The sequence below is a fragment of the Megascapheus bottae genome, chromosome 10 (assembly GCF_031878675.1).
Source record: "Megascapheus bottae isolate mThoBot1 chromosome 10, mThoBot2.hap1, whole genome shotgun sequence".
Taxonomy (NCBI): domain Eukaryota; kingdom Metazoa; phylum Chordata; class Mammalia; order Rodentia; family Geomyidae; genus Megascapheus; species Megascapheus bottae.
This window is the reverse complement of record NC_143518.1, coordinates 26,853,118-26,876,174: the sequence shown is the minus strand read 5'-3', so window position 1 is coordinate 26,876,174 and position 23,057 is coordinate 26,853,118. Positions and strand designations below refer to the sequence as shown.

General features: G+C 44.5%; 3 protein-coding genes and 1 long non-coding RNA gene across 7 annotated transcripts in view; 2 read left to right on the top strand and 2 right to left on the bottom strand.

The window, feature by feature from the left end:
• The window catches only part of Dnm3 (dynamin 3), a 485,204-nt gene extending 481,863 nt beyond the window's left edge, over window positions 1–3,341 (top strand). Inside the window, exons 21-22 of one of the 3 annotated variants that reach the window (XR_016536837.1) lie at window positions 2,151–2,254; window positions 3,192–3,220. Coding sequence is in view for 2 of the 3 variants with exons in the window: in XM_090340431.1 (XP_090196557.1) it covers window positions 3,192–3,228 (37 nt within the window). In the remaining variant the exon portion in view is untranslated. The other 2 variants (XM_090340431.1, XM_090340434.1) reach the window with 2 other exon arrangements.
• Window positions 3,308–5,227, bottom strand: LOC150057772 (uncharacterized). 2 transcript variants are annotated; one of them, XR_016536839.1, is made up of 2 exons: window positions 5,020–5,227; window positions 3,308–3,570 (listed from the first exon to the last, which is right to left on the bottom strand). It is a non-coding gene; the product is annotated as an uncharacterized LOC150057772 (long non-coding RNA). The 2 variants fall into 2 exon arrangements; XR_016536838.1 differs by lacking the exon at window positions 5,020–5,227 and adding an exon at window positions 3,856–3,991.
• A 147-nt stretch (window positions 5,228–5,374) lies between these two features.
• C10H1orf105 (chromosome 10 C1orf105 homolog) overlaps window positions 5,375–23,057 on the top strand; it is a 40,124-nt gene continuing 22,441 nt past the window's right edge. The window contains exons 1-3 of the mRNA XM_090341605.1: window positions 5,375–5,585; window positions 19,174–19,259; window positions 21,431–21,512. Of these exons, the coding sequence (XP_090197731.1) occupies window positions 5,565–5,585; window positions 19,174–19,259; window positions 21,431–21,512 (189 nt within the window). The 5' untranslated portion in view covers window positions 5,375–5,564. The remainder of the gene's footprint in view (window positions 5,586–19,173; window positions 19,260–21,430; window positions 21,513–23,057) is intronic.
• Pigc (phosphatidylinositol glycan anchor biosynthesis class C) lies at window positions 15,372–16,985 on the bottom strand. The gene has a single exon (XM_090340428.1). It carries the CDS (start codon window positions 16,466–16,468, stop codon window positions 15,575–15,577), a length of 894 nt encoding a protein of 297 aa, XP_090196554.1. The 5' UTR covers window positions 16,469–16,985; the 3' UTR covers window positions 15,372–15,574.

Here is a 23,057-nt window from a genome sequence, read left to right as displayed (position 1 = left end):
TTTCTGATGGCAGCATAGAATCCCATTGAAAAGCACATACTTTTGCAAACAGTGCTTCAATGGCTCCAGTCTAGAGGAAAACTTATTGTGTGTGACTGACTACCCAGTATAAACCATCACAACAAAAGCTGAATGAGAAGATCCTGTGTAGCAGTCACAAGAATTGCCCATATGAGACAGTGGTCACACTTGTAATCCTAGTTACTGAGATGGCTAAAATTTGGGGATCATAGTCTGAAGTCAGCTCATGCAGGAAAGTTTGTGAGATTCATCTCTGGATCATTGCATAACACACACTAGAATTGGAGCTATAGCTCAAATGGGAGAGCTAGCTGTGAACAAAACTGCCCAGGCCTAAGTTCAAGTCCCAAGATCACCACATACACACACAAGAAAAAAGAGTAACAAGAGTTCCCATTTTAGGATAATCCCCTTGGAGCTCTGGACTTCACAGCAATATGTGAGTCCTTGGAAGGGAAGTCCTACAGGTTCAGGAGGTCTAAAGGCAGCAATAAGACACACATATACCGCAAGTTTTAGTGAATGTGGTGTAGAACTCAGATCATTTCCTATTTCTTTTCTGCCACTCTCCAAAACACAACTCTATAAAACTGATTATATTACCTTCATGAGATTGTGATAGAAGGGAACCAGGTTGCTTTCGAACTAAGCTCATCAGAGTATAAATCAAAAGACCTATTTCTGTTGCCTTCCCTTCTTCACTTTACCAAACCTTAGGGCTCACCCTCTACTCTGGGATATCAGGTTATCTAAGTGATGCACAAAGAAAGTAAGCAAGAAATGTTTGTGAGATTCTCACAGAAGGGAAATAAAACTGTAAGGAAAATCATCGCAGGGCTCTTGCCAGAGGAATATCATCATCAGGATAAATTACAGCATTGAGATAGAACCAAAAAAAATGTGGATAACTCGTCATTTATCATCAAGTTATATATAATGCTTATGATTCACACAAAGATTTTCTCTTTACCTTAGTATTTTGGCCAAGCTATTTTTCAGAAAGTTTGGCAAAATATAACCTGAAGTCATAATTTGCATTATGTAGAATTGCTTGTCTGGTGAGTTTGTTAGCAACTCACCAGTATTCCAACTTTTACAGTGGAGTAGCAGCATGAAGTACCTTTGTAACTGTACATGTAAAGGCTCCAACACGATGCTGCCAGGCCTGGTGGCTCACACCTGTAATCCTAGCTACTCAAAAGGCTGAGATCTGAGGATCATTGTTCAAAGCCAGCCTGGGCAAGAAAGTCTATAAGTTTCTTGTTTCCAATTAATCACCAAAAATCTAGAGGTGAGGCGGTGGCTCAAAAGTGGTGGAGCACTAACCTTGAGTGAAAAGGCTAAAATAGCTCTCAGGCCCTGCGCTCAAGCCCCAACACTGGCAAAATTGTTAAAAACTCTAATAAGTTATTAATATGGGGCAATTGGGGGCGGGGGGAGAAAACAATTTCCAAAACACAAACAACTGAGGCCCATGGTACAACTAACTCATCCATCCTTAATGGCATCATCAAAGTTAAGTCCAAGATAAGTGGATATGATAAGGAACTGTCTGATGGGATGTCACCCTGATGTTTGCAGCAAACAGGTCAGTTTCAGATTCTGTTTCTGGATTAGAACACCAAGCCAACTGCAACAAGAAAGCTTTTGGCACATGCCCATACAAATATCCCCTCAGCTCCTCAGTGGCAGTTCAGTTTAATGGCTCACCTCCCCATCCTGCTGAGGTAATTAAAGTGTTCTAAAACGCTTCAGAACTCCAAAATAGTTTGTTTACTGGGCAGGTGATAAATCTCATTGAGCTGACAGAAACTTAATTACATTTTCTTCATGAAAACACCAGGGACACCTATTACCAGTATATCACAAGCTAAAGGCTTGTAGGCCCCCCACCGTGGGCAGGTTACATACTAATAACAAGTTCTTGGTGACTTTAATGGCTAGGCAAGTCTCCTTTAGTGCAGCCAGTTTAAATTGGACTGAAAAACAAATGGTCTTGGATTAGAGGAAGATCATTTTTTGAACCACAACTCAAAAAAAATAAAAAATCAACCAGTCAGCCTCCATTAACCTCTCTCTCTGACGATAAAAAAGAAGTGTTTGTTTTGTTTTGTTTTTTGTTTTTATAGACATCATTGCTCCACTCACTGAAGTGTCACCAGACTGCGGTGAAATGAGTATTGTTGTTGGACACGTGGATGAGTAGCCACAGTGAAGTCCCACAGAGAGTAGGGTAGGAGACACCTCCAGGTCCTCTGGCTTGCTGTAATGTTCAGCTCATTACTGATTCCCTTAGGAGGAGGAAAGTGAAGCATAGCTTTTCTGCTGAAAAACAACTAGACAAACTTGGTTTGGCCTGCTCTTTGCCTGCTTGCTACGTCTGACTTCACAAACCATGGACCTGACCAGATACTAGCCAAGCTAGGAATATGAATTTAAAAAACAAATCCAGCAAATCAGGTTTTTTTGCCCTGGGCCCACTTCAGAATCAATCAGCATTTCAGCCGAAATTAGCTCTCAAACAAGGCAGAAGCCCTACAGAATTCTCAGGTCATCAGAGATGAGGCCCTGCCCCTCATTTCCCTAGGCTTGATTCCATGTTAGCACTATGGGCACTATTCATACCAAGCAAATCTGTTTACAAATCTCCTTTCTGTAAGATTTCCACATCATGATTACATTAACCCCTTGATCTCTTCACAAGTTCGAATTTCCACCACTTAAAAATTCCAGATCAATACCTTCTCCCTCTATGGAGACCTTGCAACATTTATTTTGATCTTTGAAAATAAATGTCACAAAACCAGGGCTAGAAGTCAAATAGCTATGTAAAGAAAGACATTGGGGGCTTAGGTAGTAGTCATAGTTCTCTTACATATGATTGCCATGATTCCATGTTATAAAACAGCCGTTTCGGTAGGCACAAATGTCTTATGTCTAGCACAATGCTGGTGACAATGCAATGTCCTGCGAACCACTAACTTTGCTCTGTCATCCTGTCCCTTTCTTCTGCATGCCTGCCTGCTTCTTTTGTCTGATTTCATTGCACTTTTGTGGGTTTTTTTTTTTTGCATGCTATTATTTGGATTTGTTTTCATAATGTAAACATTGTTTGCTTCCTCCGAATCCGTTTTTCTTTTTGTTATTTTCTTTTGTTTTGTTTTTACTAGGCGACCCCCTCCTGCAGTTCCAGGAAGACCATCCTAACCCCCATCATTCACCACCTTTTCTTTCCAACAACATTGTCTCTTCGTGATATTTAAAAGCCTTTTGTTTGCACAACATGTCATATGTACATAAAAACTTTTATTTTTGATCCATATCTATAATTAAAAATAAAGTTTATTCTATATAAAAAATTAAAATATGTACTGTTTCATTTTCTACAGAAAATAACCAAAATTGGGACTTTGTTTTTATGCCAGGTAAGATGAAAAGTACATTATCTGATATTTTCAGGAACTTAAACTTTTCAAAAAAGATTCTTAGAGCATTGAATTTAAAGATGTTTTTTGGCACACAATGATGATCCATCTTCCACTGGAATTTCTGTCCAAAAGAAAAAAAAATGAAGACAATTCAAGAGTCTAGAAACAAAAACTGAACACTGAAAAGTTTCAATCTACCTCCAGGAATCCCATCAGCAATTATTATTGCCCCCAAATACTTTCCTATTTAATTATCTTCCATCAATGTTTTTTTAAGAAACATGTAAGTTCTTATCTGTGGGCTCATAACCTCACAAATTCAAATTATGGAGGTAATGGAGTTTCAGTGGAGCCTTACATTACTATTTGTAACCAAGTCTCCAACCACTGCTCCCTGCCCCCTCACCTTTTTTTGCTTCAGTTTATCTTTCACATGACTATGATCCTCTTACTGCTACCTCTCACATAGCTGGGATTTGCGTGAATTGTAATACTCAGCCCTATAACCTCACAAATTCTGTTTGGCAAATTCAAGTGGCAAAAGAACCCTATTGTTAAAAATAGGAATTCAATGAGGCAAAGAAATGTCTTATTCTCCTCCCACCCCAGTATTGAACTCAGGGCCTTGTGTTTGTTAGGCAGGTACTCTCCCAGTTAGCTATGCCTCCAGCTCCTCAAGAAGATTCTTCATAATATTAGTAAAATCCCAAAACTTTGAAAGAGAAATAAAATTTATCTCAGAGTGTTTTAAAGGTTGCACTTTGCTGGGTACTGGTGGCTCAGGTCTATAATCCTAACTACTTCAGGAAGCCCAGATCTGAGGCTCACAGTTCAAAGGCAGCCTGGGCAGGAAAGCAAAACAAAATGAGCAGCTCAGGGCTGGCATGTGGGCATAGGTGCGTGTGTGCGCACACAAGCACATACACAACAAAAACAACAGCACTCCAACACTGTCTAGTGGGTTTCATGAGATCACTTATGGATATACATCATTGCGACTGCTTAAAACATCAAGAGAAGCTGGGTGACAGTGGCTCATGCCGGTCATCCTAGCTACTCAGGAGGCTGAGATCTGAGGATCACGGTTCAAAGCCAGCCGGTGCATGGAAGTCTAGAAGACTCTCATCTCCAATTAACCACTAGAAAACCAGAAGTAGTGCTGTGGTTCAAGAGGTAGGGCCAAAGCCTTGAGCTGAAGAGTGCAGGGACAATGCCCAGGCCCACAGTTCAAGCCCCACAACAGACAAAAAAAACTCAAGAAAGTAAAAACTCATTCATCAGGACTCAGTATTTCATTTATTATTGTTATCCATTTGAGCTAGGTGAGCCCTGGCCAAGAAAAGCCTGAGGGAGACATGGGTAGGACTTCCCAGTTTTAAAAGTAACTCACCATCCCCCCACTGACTTTTGAACCATAAAAATTGTTAAGAATTGTGTTTCACCAGGAAAATTAGTTCACTGGTTTCTCAGATTAAAAGTGTCATACCACATGTGACCTTCATTTTGACTGTGTCCTAGTTTCTAGCAGTTAGAGCCACCAGTAACTAACTTAAGTTTCTAGGGAACAGACCAAAGCTTTCAGCTGAAGCTTCTACAGCCTGCAGTGTTGCTCTTCCTATAACTTCAGTCCAAGCACTACACCTCGCAAACACACACTCTGACTGGATAGCATTGGGTCCGGTTAGCATCCCCCACAAAGCATGGAAGATATCCCCAGATGACCGGCCCTCCCAGTTAAATCCGGCCATCTTTCTGGAGGAGATTGTTACTCACTGCTACTTTAGTTCTAATACTCTTTCACTTGTCCCAACCTAAGCAAATGTGGCAGAACACAGTAATTGTGACTTCTGGTCAGGAAACAATGGGCCCCATTCCACCTGATCCAACACCATACTCTTCATTCCTAATGGAATATTAGGTCAGGATTCTGTCACCTGAGTGTGCGTTGAAAAATAGATCAGTCATAAAGCTGTGAAAGGGTCTGAAAACTTTTTTTAATCCAAGTAAGCAGGTTTGGGGTTCGGAGGTTGCTCTGCAGCTGTCTTTCACTAGCAGCAAAGAGGGGAACTACAACTCCCCCCATCTACAGCTAGAAAGATCCAGGATATCTGCAAGATGGAAAGAAGACAATTGAAGGTAGGGAAAAATAAGACTACATATCCTTTCCTTACAGGGTTTCACTGGTTAACAAATGTAAGGTTCAGAGACTACATGTATATACAATTGAGGGCTATTCTAATGGACACCCTAAAAGCTAAACAGAGTATATTGCTTTACTTTGATGACTGTGACAAGTGCCAAAGTAAAGCCTCTTTAGAGAGGAAGGACTTCTTTCAGCTCACATGAGCAACTGGATCCACTACTTAAGACATGAGATGAGGCAGAGAGCTACAGTGATAGAACTGCATGGCAGAGGCTGGCATCTCAGGGAAACAGGGAGGGAAAGGAGTGAGGGAAGAGAAAGAGGCAAGGAACAAGAACACAAACACCTGTTCAGTGCACAGTGAACAACTTTAAGAGGCCCCACTTCCTACCTATACCACATCCCAACAATGCCATCATGTGACATGAATCCATCAAAGGATTAGTCCCCCGATTAGGTCGAAATCCTCGGAATCCAATCACTTTTTTTTTTTTCTTGGCCAATCTGGGGGCTTGAACTCAGGGCCTAGGCACTGTCCTTAAGCTTTTGCATGGCTAGCACTCTACCACTTGAGACTTGAGCCACAGCTTTTTTTCCCCCCTCATATATATGGTATTGAGGACTCAAAACCAGGGCATTGTACATGCTAGGCTAGGCAAGCACTCTTCCACTAGGCCACACTCTTGGATGGCCCCTTTACTTTTTAGCCATCATGGTGCTTGAACTCAGGCCTGAGTACTGTCGCTGAGTTTTTGTGCTAAAGGATAGCATTCTACCACTTGCACAACAGCTCCACTTCCAGGGTTTTGGTTGTTAATTGGAGATTCAGAAGTCCCACGAGCTGGGCATTTGTGGCTCCTGCCTGTAATCCTAGCTACTCAGGGGGCTGAGATCTGATGACTGTGGTTCAAAGACAGCTCTGGCATGAAAGTTCGTGAAACTCATCTCCAAATAACCACCAGGAAAAAAAAAAACTGGAAGTGGTGCTATGGCTCAAGTGATAGAGTGCTAGCCTTAAGAAAGCCCAAGGACAGTGTCTAAGCCCTGAGTGCAAGCCCCAGGACTCCCCCTCAAAAAAAAAAAACCAATGGTCCCACGAACTTAACTGTGCAGGGTGGCTTCAAATCATGATCCTTAGCCTCCTGAATAGCTAGGATTACAACTTCAAGCCACTGGAATCCAGCTCCAAATACTTTCCAATGTACTTTCCAAAGGCCCATTGCAATCAAGCTTCAACAAGGCAGTTTTTGATAAACACTCATATATGAGCTATCACACAAAGGCAAATAACAGCTATTTATAGGCAAACAATATTTTAATAGATTTGGGGCATGATACATTCAATATTCTTTGTCTCTGCTTTAAAAGAAATTGTGCACTTGCCAATCAACATTCATTTGATAACTCAACATTAAGCATGATATCAACATTAACAATAACAGTAACAATTTTCTGAAAACAGATACATTTTAGTACAATTTCCTGCAATTCTGTAATCTTTCCCAACTTTAAATTCATTTTTATTTTTTATTAATTTTATGTTCAAAATGTTTTTTATTGTTGGGATAATGTATAGAGATGGGTTACAGTTACATCCATCAGGTGTATTACTTCTTGAACACTAATATCCCTTCTCATGTTTTTGTCCCCGTTTCCTTCTCCATCCCCTCCCAGTCATCTTGTTTTCCTCCTTCCCTTCCTATTTCAAATAAATGTATATACAATATACCAGGTAACAAAGTCAGATACAGTAACAACATGACATAAACCATAAGGGCAAAAAAAACCAGAGGAGATAACATAGTACATTTGTTCTTAATGAATTCATTTTTAAGCAATTGCCCAACCTATGTGGGCAATTGATGAATAAGCTCCTTTACAGAAAGTTGAGATGGTTGAAGGTAAGCAATCACCTCTGTAGGTCTTTATGATGATTAGAGTCTATATCTGAGTATATCACATTGAACTTGTGACATTGTTCATAAATATTCCCATTAAAAATACATGCCAGCTACCTTCTACCCTCAATGAGCACACCTGTCAGTTTTCATTGCCACTGCTGTTTTATGCATGAGTTACAACAAAAGTGTGAACACTCCAAGATCACACTAAAAAGATGAGGAGCTGCCTGCTACTAGACAAAGTCAGTACTTCTACACTCTGTTTTTAATCTGATTTCATAGCACTCTGTATCAGATCTAATTTTCAGTCCTATTTTACATCTTCAATGAAAGCCATGAATGTGAGTCATCACCGTGCACAAAGAAAACCTCCGCAAAGCCCAGAAGGCCACATAAAGGATCCCAGAAGTCACTGAGGAGAGCCTGTCTCTCAAAACAGCTGCTAAGAAAGCATTGGTTTCAAGCCCCTACAACACCACGGGAATCTTCCAGGTTTTAAAGGGCTTGATTTCCTTCTGAGTCTCATTTTAGAAGGTTCATTTCTGAAAACAAGAGAATGAGCTAGAGCCACTAAACAGATCCTTCTGTCTGTCCACCTTCTCGTTTTTAAAGATGAAAATAACTGTGGGCTACACACACAAAGGCTGCCCCAGGCCTTAAGGATCTGTTTATTTAGCAACTGAAAAGGAGTAGGAGGAGGCCCGAACAGTTGTCACTTACCAGAGTCCACATATGACTTGGGCAGGGCACAAGGCCACAGAGCCATCCTGGAAGTGATGAGCCACAAGCCAGCTGAGCTCAGGAAGACCCAGCCTCTGAGCTAGCTTTAGGTGGGGTCCAAGAGACCATTGTTTCCCAGCACTTGGTGACATCAGTTTGTTACACCACCCCAAAAGCAGAATTGTCTGAAGAACTGCAGAGCTACTCTGGGTCAGAGGACCTCGAGCTGATTCTGGCTGCCTTGTGTATTGAAACATCAACATTGGTCACCGAGAAGGCCACTTGTTTTTCTGAGCCCCTTCCTAAGGCACTGTTATACCTGCAATCCTTGACAGGCACAGAAAGGCTCCAGCACAAGGGTGCTGCCACACTTGGAACTGTGCAAATGCCAGGCAGCTGGGAAACAGCTTCTTCCTTTTGGCAGTCCTCCTATTAGTCCCCGTAAGGTACCTGAGAAGACAGTGTTTTGTTTGGGTTTGGTTGGCAATTGCTGTTGTTTCCCCAAGAAAACAAACTCATATCCATGGCACTTAGGAGTTGCAAAAGCACAAAGTAGCTAACAAGTGGAGCAGGGGCTAAGCCATTATTTTCCAACAAGGCTTCAGATGGTACCCAAATCTACCCCTTCCTGCAGTTGAGCTCTCCTGTCTGTTGCTCCTCAGACCCCACCTTCTAGAGATCTTGGTCAAACCCTGACTTTCATCTAACTTCTGTCACTTTGTACAGAAATAAGCATTCCAGAACGCTTCACGAACATGGCCCTGTTGAAGACACTGTTTCAAAGTCTTCATAGTTCACCACTAGTTTGTAGATTATGTCGCAAAAGGCCTTTATCAAAATGCACGTTGCCTGGAGAATTAGCACGAACCCTATTGGCCATTATAATGTTTTCCTGGTATACGAAGCCTACACTTCTTCAAGGGAAAGAAGATGCTGCCCAACTCAGCTAACACCCTCACCACATGATTTGCCTGGAAGTTTCTGGAACATATTTACTAGCATAGCCCATGCTAGCCATCCAGAATCGCTAGACTTTCAGGTCACTCTCCCCTCGAATCTCTATATAGTTCTGTACATTCCTAGTCCATCCCCTTCTCCCAGCCCTCCCAAGCTTCTGAAGCTTTCTATTATCTACCTATAATCAGTAAAGTCCCCACAAGCTCTCCTTTTTAATTGTGCTCTCATCAAGCTTTCTCCAAGGGCACTGCAGCCACCTCAAAATGTTAGCGGCCTATCTGCCACAATCAATTCTCATACTGCTGAGAGTTGTCTTTACTTTCTCTTCTTTTTTCAGACCTTTCTTCCTCTTCCCTAAAGTCACTAGCTTTGATTTTCTTGGCATCCGATGACAGTACACCCTACTTGAAAATTGCCTTTAATGAACAACCTCCAGCTCTTCCTTCATATTTCTCAATGGTCTATACTCCCTCCTACTTCAGCTGCTATGAAAATCTCCACTCCCTGCCTCCACTCCCATCTTCCCGTCTACTTCTGTCCAGCCTTTTATAGTTTCTGTCCCTTAGCCCCTGTCCTATACATTGCCTTGCACTTCACTCTGCTGACCTATCTTCAATGCCAAGGTCAATTTTTATAACCATGTCCATGCATAAATACCTGTCCTCTGGTCCTTCAGTTTGGTAAATCCATCCTGGGCAAATCCAGATCTCCACATGGTTTATACCACGTAAACCACACACAAGTGCAAAGTAAATTGGCGTACTTGAAATTCACCACTTCTGTGATGAAACTCTTAACACTGTTAGGTGATCAAATTACACATCCTTAGTCTATCCATTCTCCTAGTATCCTGAGTTTCTCATACCTGCTCGTTCTCATTCCCCTGTAACATCCTCCTCCATCACCATCTTCACCTGTCTCCTTGCCTCCAAGTTTCCTGAGAAAATTCTCAGACAAGATTTTTCAAAGAATCTCCTGCCCTGGTCTACTCATTCACCACCGCCTGTTTCCACATACTCTACCTTGCCAGCTGTTACCCTGCTTCTGGCCTTCCAGTTGTATGCTCAGCTTCTCTTCTTACTACTCAGGAGCAGCACCCCCCCCACACACACACATCAATTGCCACTTTGTTTGATTTCAACTAGCACACAAACCCTATTACCATTTTTTTCTCACTTTTGTTCTATACTGTTTCCTGATTCTCCTCTGAAGCAAAACTTCCAGAAAACTGTACCTGCTGCTTCAAATACTCTCCCATTCTCCCTTCAATCCACTCCAAGGGGTCATTACATTGCCACATTGCATTGTGTGTGTGTGTATGTGTGTGTGTGTGTGCACATGTGTGTGCGCACACACACACAATTGCATGCTCATCCTGGAGCTTGAACTCAGGGCGTGGGTACTGTCACTAAGCTTTTGTGCTCAATATGTTCTACCACTTGAGCTACAGCTCAAACCTTGCTCTTTTTAGGGATACCAATGCTGCCTCCTGGTTAAATCTCAACCCTTATTAACTGTTACTTCTCACTAGAATATAAATTCTATGGGAGCATTAACATTTCTACTCACAAACATTTTCCAAGGGTATAAAACAAAACTTTTCATACAGTGAACACTCAATAAACATGTGTTGACTAAATAGAGGCCAAATGTCATAAAGCACAAATGGTAGAAAATACATAGAAATAGGCCTAGGCAGACAATAAGTATTCTGATGGATGTTGGGGGAATACGATAAAGGTTAAAATAGATAACAAGAGATATGGAAAAGCATTAGAAGCAACTGCCTATCTGTGTTCCCTAACCTTCATAACAATTAAACTGTCAGAAAAGCAGCATATCAGCACAGCCTACCAATATTGGCTAGAACTAAGTGTCTAACACATTGAGTCTCAGTCTCCTCAGCTATAAAATGGAGAAAATACCTCTTACATGACTGTGAGAGCAAGAGATGTACAATACACATAACAGAGTGCTTGAGATCTATTCAGTGCTTTACTGTATGAATACTACCATTTCTCAAATCCCACTGTACTGTTTCCTCTTGGGTTTATGGAGATCCTCAGTATTGTAATTATTTCCCAAGCCACACTTGAAAAAGCAATCTCAAGACCTTTATTGAATGCTATTGCAGAAAGGAATATCAATACCTTCCACAAGATGGCAGTGTGTCCCAAATCTACTTCCCTGAATTCAATGGTTTGAAATATTTTATTATCGTGTAACTGATGCCCTCTGCTGACTTTTCTTTCTCTTGAGCTAGAACTTCCCTTTAGCTTAGAAGATGGACAGGATAGCTCCCGGTAATATCCCAGCCACTTGGGGTGGGGGGGGGCGGGCAATGCCCTCCCGTACAATACAGTCACCTGCACTCAGTGAACGAGAGAGGGGTCAGTTTAATTAATAGCAGCACAGTGGTTACTCTGAACCTTTGGCTGATAGAGAGCAGCCCTGACCTTCAAGTGGGGCTGAGCTTTTAAAGGTAAACGCCACACGCAGGTGAGGCGTCACCTTATGATGCCCATAGTCAAAACCCACAAAGATGAATCCACACGCCCGTGGTCAAGCAGGTTGAACATTTTTATAAAAACAAGTTGGCAGCTAAGCCTGCCAAGTTTATTACACTCCTTATACTTCCATGTGCTCAAAATGAACTTGCACGCATGGGTGTCCTGTTCCCGGAACTTGAGCTGAGAAACCATCCCTGGGCTTTTTCTGCTCATAGCTTCACTTTGGATTTTCCTGTCTGGGTTGACTTTGAACTGCAATCCTCAGATCTCAGCCTCCTGAGTAGCTAGGATTACAGGTGTGACCATTTGAAGCCTGCAGCTTTCACAAGCTTCTAGTACTGACATAAGCATACAAACCTCACACTCACCACTGATGCAATCTCCCCCAGAACCACCACACCTATGCACAAGCCTTCTGGCTACATGGTAGTCACAAGCCAGCTGCATCACAGCACAAAGCAAGTAACCTTCAGCTCTGCAGCCCGGCCTCTCCTAGATCCCTACCACTCAGCCTCCATCCTTAGCACTTGTTGCTCAGCTTCCCCATCCCCCACCACATATCGAGATAATCGTAAAGGAGGAAAGATCAGTTTGGACTCACGGTTTTGCAGAGTTTCAGTCCAATGCTGGTCAGCTCTGTTGTTTTTGGACTTGTGGTGAAGCAGTAAGTACATTATGCAGGAAGTGGGTGGTGGAGAAGAGCTGCTCACCTCAGGCCAGCTAACAGAGGGCAGGGGACGAGGGAAGCTCCTGTCTGAGTCCTAATATCCCCTTAAGGCAACACCCAGCCCAGTGATGTAACTTCCGCCCACCAAGCCCCACCTCCTAAAGGTTCCACCACCACTCAGTAGGACCATGCCTGTCTCTTGGAAGGAAGTTAAGACCCAAGCCGGAGCAGTGTCATTTGGGAGGGCTGCCTCCCATCCCTTTCTTCTTGCTCTCACTTGTGACACAGCTCTCCAGCCTTCCCTGTCATTAGGATGACAAGAAGTGGAGCTGAGAAGGGTGCCAAGGGAGAATGATAGCTTCTTAGGCAAGCACACATTTCATAGGTTGATATTTCATCACAATTTAGGCACAATAACCTACCCTCTACACACAATCTTTTAGAGATCAAAATCATGAATATTCTATTTAGATTCCTTCCGTGTGGCTTAAATGATGAGTAACTTTCCTAGCAATCGCCAAACCAGCTGCTACCAATCATTCTCTAGGCCTAAATTCCTGTGCTAGCTGCCACCCAATAAAACATACCACAGGTGGGTGTCATCCTTAACAGCAGCCTAAACACCTCAAGATTTCTGCAGTTTAACATTTATAGCTTTTTTTTGTAGTGTTTCCTATGCCTCTTATAAACAATTCTTTTCTTGACCTATATAATGTTTTAGAGTTACATTGCAGAAAATATATAAAAATTGTACAGTCACTAGATCTAAATGTATCCTGCTCAAATTCCAGTGCCTTCTATACATTACAATTTGGTAAGCAAATCATCTTCTTCCACCCTAGGCAAGTTATTTTTCAGGGCTAGGCACCAAACCTAGGATCTCGTGCATGCTAGGCAAATTCTCTCCCAGCAAACTATCTCCTTGCCCCACCCCAAGTAATTGTATAGGCCTTCTTTTCGGGCTCTGCTGTACTCTGGGATCCACGCCTCAGTGCATCCTCCTTGCACTTTGATTTCTTTCATTCAGATAATTCTAGTTATCTCAGTGACTTACTTCTAATTCTATTCAATATAGTCTAGTTGTGGGGCAATCAGTTTCTATACCAAGAATTCCAGATACAAAAGCACTGGGTCCCATCTCTCTATATGCTTCTAAATTATTCTCTGAGAACCCTGTGCTTTTGGTGCTACAAGCAGCATCTCAAGCACCTGAAACATAACCATCTTGATATCTTAGTACTTACCTACCTCATCCCCTGGTTCTCACTCCCTAGTTCACACAGCCTAGTTAATGCACACACAAGTCCACACAGCTAGAACCGCACGGTCACTTGTTACTTCTCTTCCTGGCTTTATAGGAAGGTGCTGAATTCTCTGCTGACCTCGCCTCAGCTCACTTAGCCCATGCATACTATGTGAACCTTCATTTTTCACCATTTCTGCAACAGGCAGCTTCTGAAGGTGGCAAAGAATTGAGTTCAGCCTCAGCTGCCAATGTATATACTTCTATATACTTTACTTCCAGAGGAGAGGTCATTAATGTGTATTTAGAACTTCCCTCTTCAAAAGCCCCTTGACTAAAGACCAGAGTAATGAAAAGTATTCACACAGAGACCTCAATCCCTGCCACTACAGCCACGTATCCACCACCAGCATGCAGCAGGGCTAGGGCCCTTTGATACTATATGGTACATTTCACTCCAGCTGGGATAGCCTTCTCCCTGCAGCTTCCACTTTCCTATCCAAACCCAGCGTGCTGCTGCCTCCTTCACCTACCCACACCCCTCACCTCCCTACCCTCCACTACTCCCACCAGGAGCTTCTACAGCCACCAAAGTACAATCAGACCATCGAGTGACTCCAGAGAGCAGCATGAAAGGGAAGGAAAGTGGTCTTCAAATCTATGAAGCTTTCTTACTGACATGAGTATCGTTGCCAAGTGAGTTTCCTAACGTTGACAATCAGAAACCCACTCAAATAAGGCAAGCATAGTAATACTTAAAAATGAAACTGAGCATGAGGGCACAGTGGGTTTTTTTTTTTCCTATCAGTCAGGAAACTGTTTCCAAGTTTGAGATGGAGTTAAAACCCTGTCTCAAAACAGACACTATTACCTTCAAGCATATATGGACTATGGAATTATTATAAGCCGATTCTGGCCAATTCTAAGATCCAGCCTAGTCACCTCCATGCAGGCAGAACTATGGAGGTCAATGTGAAGGCCGTTCTTTCCCTCTAAGCTGGGTGGAGCAGTAGGTATCCTCAAGGAACGGGGCGAACTAACTAGCGCCATGGTGTTCCACAGCTGCATTCAGCCCCCATTTGATCACATTGCCAATCTGCCCATGAAGGCCTGTTACACTGCCATTTGCTTACTTAAACGCCACCTATCCTCTAAGACTAAACTCAAATGCTACCGCCTCTCTTAAGTACGTCCTAACTACTCCAGATGAACTTTAGCTCCAGCTTCTTGGGATTCCCCTAACATTTCACTTGTATTAACATATTGTTCTCCTTTATTATCCTCACACTTCGCTAAGCACAAATCTTGGGCAAGGGAACTGGAGTTTTTGAGTTTTTTTTTTTTTTTTTTTTGCCAGTCCTGGGCTTGAGCTTAGGGCCTGAGCACTGTCCTTGGACTTTCTCAAGGCTAGAGCTCTACCACTTGAGCCTCAGCACCACTTGTGGCTTTTATCTATGTATGTGGTACCGAGGAATTGAACCCGGGTCTTCATGCATGCTAGGCAAGCACTTTAATCACTAGGCCAAACTCCCGGCCCAGTTTTTGAGTTTTGAGCTGAGTTTTGAGCTGAATTTTGAGCTTCAAGTTCTAAGATTTGAGCTGTAACTACATAAGAACCTGCACACTTAAAAAAAACCTAGAGAAATGAATTTACATACACGCACGTGCGCGCGCACACACACACACACACACACACACACCTTTTTCTCTCTCTTTGCTCTTTGTAGCCTTTCTGTCTACCTCCAGCTTTTCAGAAAAATCATGAGACAACTTGATGGATATCTTGTTGTTGTTGTTGTTTTTAATAAATAGAAACCACATCACTTCATTTGTTACAGCAGATAATTCAAAAGCCTTTGATTCATGGTTGTCTTCTCATCTCTTGTCTCACCCATATTAGTATGGTGCTTCCAGAATGGAAATGTGCCTTCCGGTGTTGTGCTGGTTAGGATGTGAGTCTTGTCAGTGTGCTTTAATCCCTAACTTAGCTGAGGAACCTGGATAAGTCTTCTTTGATTTCAGCTTCATCCCAAGGCCCATGAATATTTTCCTTAAAAAGCTGCAGGCGAATGAGGTAGTAAGGGCAGAGACAGGAGATGGAAACCAGCAGAAGGGCAAAAAGTACAGCCCCCACACTACTAATGGACAGTAGGCCTCCAAGAGCTGAAAATGCAAAAAGTAGTGTGACCCCCACATAGCTGCGAGGAGTAAATGCCTTCAGTTTCTTTTGTAGCATGGGCCATAGGGCAAAAATCTGGATGGCAAATGTCACCATGATGAAGGCATGGAGAGACCGGGGTAGACGTGAGGCCAGACAGACAGAAGCAAAGATGGCCATGTTCAAAGACAGTGTGCTGGATACAATGGCAGCATTGGCACCATAATCAAAGAAGATGAGGTGGCCTAACAGCATAAAGACTGACATGGCATAGATAGTGTCCGTGCTCACAGATTCTGTCAAGGTCTTCAGCACTGGTGAAAAGCCATAGGTGAAAGTAATAAAGACCAGGGCACTCTTGAGGTCATCCCACCGGGTCCTCCCACTCTTCTTTCGTCCCTCACCTCCGTCGATGAGATCAAACAGCACATAGCCAATTAATGAAGAGGCCAAGCCAGTTCCAAAAAGCCAATGGGGAGCCAGCAGACCCTCATCCATGTACCACCAGATTACTACAAAAACACACACGCTGCAAAGCTGCTGTACCACCACACTGGACTCAAACACCACAGCCCAGTATTGGTATTTGCGGGCATAGATGTTTTTCTGGAGCTCTTCAAGGAACCTCCGGTCCACATAGTTATCAGGGAATGGCTGTCGCTCATATAATACCTTCTGCCACTTGACCTCCTTCGTGTCAGTTTCAGGTTCCTCACACATTATCTTCTATCACTTAAAATCAGGCCAGTTCACTCTTCCTTGAAAAAGTGCACGTGGTTCTTATTCTTTATGAAGATCTGAAATAAAAGACCTCTCTGGAAGTTCCATGTCGATATTTTACTGACCTTTTCTTGTTTACAAAGGCAGCAACCCAGGCTAGCCTGCAAATAGATGAGTTTGTTCTTTGAGGCAGGACAACACAGCTGAGTGCCTAGAAAAAGAGAGTCTTGTGAATAAACCAAAGTGGTAAAACGTCAAGGGGAGAGCTGAGTTAAAAAGCCAGCTCAGTGTAGTTAAACAAAACAAAACAAAAAGCAGGGGGAGGTGGGGTGACATTAAAAGCGCATTTCACATTAATTCCTAATCACTCTGTGTTATGTATCACTGGGTGAATGCTCACAATGTGTCCACTGCCTTATGTCTAGTCTTTCACGTCGTCTTCACAACCTTGTAAGTTAGAATTTAGTCGCGGGTGGTGGTGGGAACCCAAGCCCTGCGCGCAAACATTCTACCTGTGGGCTACATCCCCAGTCTTAGTTCCACCTTAACTGACTAAAAAAAAACAACTGTGATTCCGATTGCCTTGTGTTTTTTTTTTTTGGGGGGGGGGGGCAAGTGAATTGTAAGTAGTGAAGGCAGGATTCGAACCAGACGTCCGATCCCCCTGTAGTCTTCCCACAAGTGTTGGGGTGCTCTCGGTGGGTGCCGCTGCGCGCCCGCCCGCGCGTGTGCACCGGGGACAGGACCCCTCGCTTGCGCTGGGCTCTTAAAGGCTTCGGTTTGAAGTTAGCGATGTGACACCACGAGTGAACTGTCCGACACGTGTAGCCAAAACCAAGGGCTTCTTCGGCCACTGAACTGGGCCAGCCCACGCTTCGGAGACGCGAGGGAATCTGGTGAGGATGGGGGAGGATCGTCACCCCATTTCTACTCAAGGTACCACTAAGGCTGAGCAAAGAGGTCCTCCAGCCCAAGCTCATTTCCTCCATGGAGACCACGACAGACTTCGGCCTCGCGAGCCAGACACCCGGGAAGCCCCCGTCCCGTCCCGTCCCGTCCCGTCCCAGCCCATCCCACTGTGGCCGGGCCCCGGCCGGGGACCGCACGGCCGCCGCGGGGCGGGGCGGGAGGACGGAAAGGCCGAGCTGAGCACCGGGCTGAGTGAAGCAGGGTAGGTCGTGCCCAGGGCCGCCCTACTCACCCTCGGGCCTATCCGGCCCGCTACTGCCGTCGGCCCTCACCCAGCCGTGGGCCTGGGGGATAAATGGCAACCACGACAGAGGCCCGGAAACATTGACAGCCACCCGGATCCCACCTGCCGCTCGTTACTAGGCGACCGTAGCCGGAAGAGTCTGGCAGCCCACCTCCTTTCACTTCCGGGGTGTTGGGAGTTGGCGAGTGTAGCCGGACACTTCCGGTTCCTGCACCACTTAGCGGCAAGCGCGTCCTCCCGGTTCGGGGCGGGGGGCGGGGGGAAGAGGAGAGGGGGGGTGGTGAGAAAGGCCACTGCTGCCCCCTACTGGCGGCTCCATTCTTGGCGTTCTGATCCTAAGTCTAAGGCTCTGAGCCTGGACGGGCAGGCACGCAGCAGCAAAAATGACGCGGGAGTCAGCCAGCCAGGGTTGAGGAGGGATGCCCTCGTGAGGACAGGCCCTCAGCTAGGGCTTCTGCTGCCTCCCGACATTCCTTCCACAGAAGCTTCACCAGATGCTCTGGAGGCGCCCTGAGTATTGACCTTTGTGGTGACATCATAAAAAAAAAAAAAAAAAAAGGTAATTTGTCCAAAGCCAGGCAAGCTGCAAAGTTAGAGGGACCTAGATCAAAAGTACCCCAACTGTCTGTGGCTTCAGAGCTTCATTCTTTCCTAAACAGGCCTCCCAGAAATGGAAGGCTGAAGGTGGAGAGTCTGAAAATATAGCCAGAAGCTTGGGATTAAAGATCACTGATAGCTGAATTCATAGAAGTATTAGACGACGTAGGAACAGATGGAAGTAATAAAGAAGCCAGGAGATATATTGGACCCCAAAGTCAGAACACAAGCTTCATCCACTCACTTTGGGACTTAGAGTCACAGTATTCTGAACTTGGAATTCTTTGTGTGGAAAATGGAGAAAACACTTTGTTTTAGCTACGTCATGGAATGATTTAAAAAGTCAAATACAGAAATGCGTTGTGGGCCAGGAGTGTGGCCTAGCAGTGGAGTGCTTGCCTAGCTTGCAGGAAGCCCTGGGTTCTATTCCTAGGGAACACATGCACAGAAAAAGCCGAAAGTGGTTCTGTGGCTCAAATGGTAGCGCTCTAGCCTTGAGAAAGCCCAATGACAGTGCCCAAGCCCTGAGTTCAAGCCCCAAGACTGACAGAAAAAATGTGTTATAACCTGGATGCCCAGCTTATAATTTTAACGACTCAGAGGGCAGAGATTTGAAGATTGTGGTTCAAAGCCAGCTAGGCAGGAAAATCCATGACTCTTATCTCCAATTAACCACCAGAAAACTGAAATTGGTGCTATGGCTCAAAGTGATAGAGCTCTAGCCTTGAGCTGAGGGATAGTGCCCAGGGCCCTAAGTTCAAGCCTCACAATCAACAACAACAACAGAGTGTTGTAAGATGTTCATTGCTGTATGGCTCTCATTATTTTGGTTATTATAATGATAGCAGTGATAAAATGTGATGCTACCAAATGATCTCTTCTCATTTCTCTTTAGACTGCTGTTCCGAAATTTGACAAGGTTCCCTGGCTTAGTGAAGCCAGTATGGTAAACAAGCCATTAGTGCTCAGCCTCCCCAAAAGGTAAGATTGGCTCAACTGAGAACAAAGGTTTGCAGAAAATCCTGGGACTATGTTGTTGGGAGAGGGGGCAGGGAGGTTGCAATTATGAACCCAGTGCTCAACAGGAAAAAGAAAAGAGGAAAAGATCGATTTTTTAAGACAAAGGTGTACTTTGAATGCATGCCTGGCTGGAGGAGACAAAGACTATCCCCATCTCAAAAGAATCTTCCTCTTTACTATCACCGTTCAAGAATGTAACAGAACTTTGTCCTTGAATGTGATCGCTCACAGTGCTTCCATTCTCCTCATCACCCCCACATTTTCCTCCTCCGCTTTAGTTTGAAATGTTCAGATTCTGGCCATTGCAAGTCTAGAACTATGTCTCTCATTTCATAGAGTAGCAGCTGCCCATATTTAATTTTGAGGCACTCTCCTTTGATTTCATCAGGCCTACTCCTTCCCATCAAACTGAGCCAAATTTTCAGTTTTTCTAATCACACTGAACACATCTCAGGAGGAATAAGGGCTGAGAAAGCATTGCACTTTCTGTGTGAAATAATGAGGCTTCCTCACTCTTTTTATTGAAATGGTCTATGGGGCTACGTCTTGCTCGGGGGAAACGGGGAGGGGGGGAGAAAGTGTCATCTAATAGGGTAAACATGAGAAAGTTGGAGAAAGGCAGGAAAGAGCAAAGACTAGATGTAACTTTATAGGCATACCTGTCTGCATCCAAGTAGCTAGGATCAAGTATTCTACAGTTAGTAGACAGTGGGGTGCAGGCCCAGAGCCAGCTGGCCATTCCCAGCAACTTTTCACTTCCACAGCCAACGTTCGGGATGTCAGAATTTGTCCATCTACAACAAACAGGGAAGGGGGGTGGGATAGTTTTTTCCTCCAACTGGCCACACATGAGCTAGTCACAAAGACATAGTAGTGAGGCTCTACTCATTATGGTGCTGGACAGATTTGAGTAGCATCTCCATCTGCTGAGAAACAAAGCTGACTTACCTCTGGAGAATTCTAAGATGACTGGACAGTACCCTCCAAGCACCCTGAGCAATCAAAAGACAGGCCTGGAATACAAAGTGTTTGGAGAGGGAAAGGATTCTCACTATCTACCATGAGTAAGAATTAGAAACACCTGTTTGTCTAAAGCTCTGGATTCCAAGCTATTTATTTTTGGCCAAGCCTTTCCCTGAGACCCTGGGGGACAGTTCTCAATGTGCCTTAAGTGTTTTGTTGCCTGTGGCAAGTCTTTCTAGCAGAATGATAAGGAACATTCAGTTCATGCTCAGAGGCTCCAGCTGTGAGCTCTGGAATGGCACCTGTGGGGTGTCAGGTGGTGAGACTATGATGTGGCAGAGAATGACTGTACAGAGAGAGACGTGTCATTGAGGATGATTCCCAGGCTGGCCTGAAGTACTGAAGCCCCACTCCTCCTCAGTGGCCAGACCCTCAGGTCACAGAGGTTCTACGTGTGGGAGCTTATTGGGTGCTACAGCCATTCTGAGTTGCCCTTTGGATCCTTCTAGGTAGCATTTGGTTCCCATAATAGACACAATGTGTGTGTGTGTGTGTGTGTGAAGGAGCTGAGTCAGACCCACCTCCCCTGGGTTCCTTGGGCCCAGGGGAGTGGTTAGGAGAAAGGAAACAATGCATGCTTCATCTACACCAAACTCCTTTCACATGCTTTTGCTTTAAATGAACAATGGCACAATGAGATCCTTCATCCTTGGAAAGAAACATTCTTGGCATACCCACCAGCAGTTCAGGTCCCTATTTCTTGGACGGCTGGGTGCTGCATACACAGTATGTGATTTTCCCTGGCCCTGTGACAGGTGGGAGGAGAGAAGAATGGTTGTTTCATTGTATGAGCCACAAACTTCAGGGGACTTGGTCAGGCATGAAAGAATGGGCACATGTTCTCCACGAAACCCCCAAGAGGCCTGTGGTACAGATCCCTTCTGACATAACCTACCTTGTTTGTACTCTCTGTGCCAGTCTAGAAGTGGCACACCAAAGGAATAGCCTAAGGGACTGAAGAAGGCAGAGCCCTTCACAGAATGAATCCCTCAGAACCAGAGTGGAAGACCACTCCAGAAATAACCCTGGTGCTCTCCCTGAAACCATCGTGCTCAGCTTTCTAAAGCCTGCATCTGCGTGTTTAACATCATCCTGTTTTGATTTTTTAGATCCCCACATTTCTTTGCAACTTCATTCAAGAAGAGTTTTGGTTTGCCAATTCTGTTTCAAGTTCCAGATGACTTGTGGAAGGTAGTCCTTTTTATTCCTTAATTAAAACAAAGCCAAGAAAAGTTCTTGGTTGACCCCAAATATGCATACATCTCGTGTCTCTCCTGTGCCTGTCACATCACTAGTAAATACTTGTTGAGTGAAATGAATGAGTACCACCCTCTCCCCTCCCTCACCCTCATGTTAGTACATCACCTACCAAGTCCATTAGAAGTAAGAATAAAGAAATATGATTAGGAATCTCAAAAAGGTACACCAGAAATTAGTATGGTAAAATCTAGCCAAAGACCAGCAATTGCTTTTCAGCTGTCACTAGATGAATCTTAGTTTTGGGAGTCTCTAACCCCCTTTCTATATCCATGAATAGCATACATTTTCCACAAGTCCCTATACGTGTGGAATTTCACCCGTGGAATGTCTCCATCTTGCAGAAATGAACTCTGATGGGCTACTGCCTGACCTCAGCCCTTGTGACACCCACCATGTGGCAGAGGATCCTGTGATAGTTAAAATTGCTTGAGCAATCGATGCTTCTTGAGGCAGAAAAAGAAAGAACACCTGGCCACAGACCCAGTTTCTATACTTGATAAATTCCAGGCAGTGCCTCGAGTAGGGTTCTCTCCATCTCTGGCCTATGCCCCATAGGTAGTCAGCAGCTCAGCAGCTGTGAGCAGGGGTCTTTGGGAACCCTGCTGCCAACCTATGACTGCTTGCTGAGCACTTTTGATGTGCTTTGACATAACAGATAGAGATGAGTAAGCCAGTTATAGCCCCCCCCACACACAAGGGGGTGGCTGGGACACGTTCATGACAGAGGAGTATCCGAGTGGAGCAAAGTACTGTGAGAGAAGATGGGAGGGAAGGGTTGCAGTAAGAGGATGACAGGAAGAAGTGGCTTCTTGTGGGATCTATGCAGATATTATTTCCCCACATGCAAGCCAGGATGGAGAAAGCAAAATGGACCCATCAGGGCAAGGGAGGAATACCATCAAACCAGAGCCTGAGAGCACAGGGCATCCAGAAGTAAGAGGACAGATGAGCCTAAAGAACAGTGTGTGTGTGTGGGGGGGAAGGTTATGCTGGGTGTGAGTGTCAGGAGTCCACTCTGAAATTGCTTCATGAAATACACCCAGCAAGAAGCCTTCTGGTCACTGAAATTCTGTAGTTTTGTTTAGACAGCCTCTCATCCACCCCTGAATACCTATTTATTCCAGGCTTTTTGGTCTCCGTGCAGCGTGGCAACCCAGACACGTAGACACCAGGCACCAGGTTGGCTGGTGCCTAAGATGAGGGAGAGAAACTAACAATGAGCAGGGGCAGCCAGAGGCCATCATCTTCTTGGCATTCTATGTCTGCAGTCCTAGGACTGGCCATTAGAGGGCACTTACGTGCAACAGGGTCCAATAGATTGCTGGTTAAGTCCATTTTATGCACACAGCGAGAAGTCACAAAGGCATTGCACCTAGTAGGAGCAGAGGATCCGTATGTTGCCCCCTTTTTTCCTCCTCCTACTGGGGCCTGACCTCCACTGAGGCCTGTCCCTGTGTGAGAACGAGCACATCCCCC

Excerpts from the sequence above, each read along its gene's own strand:
- Pigc (XM_090340428.1), bottom strand. The coding sequence starts at position 16,468 with ATGTGTGAGGAACCTGAAACTGACACGAAGGAGGTCAAGTGGCAGAAG.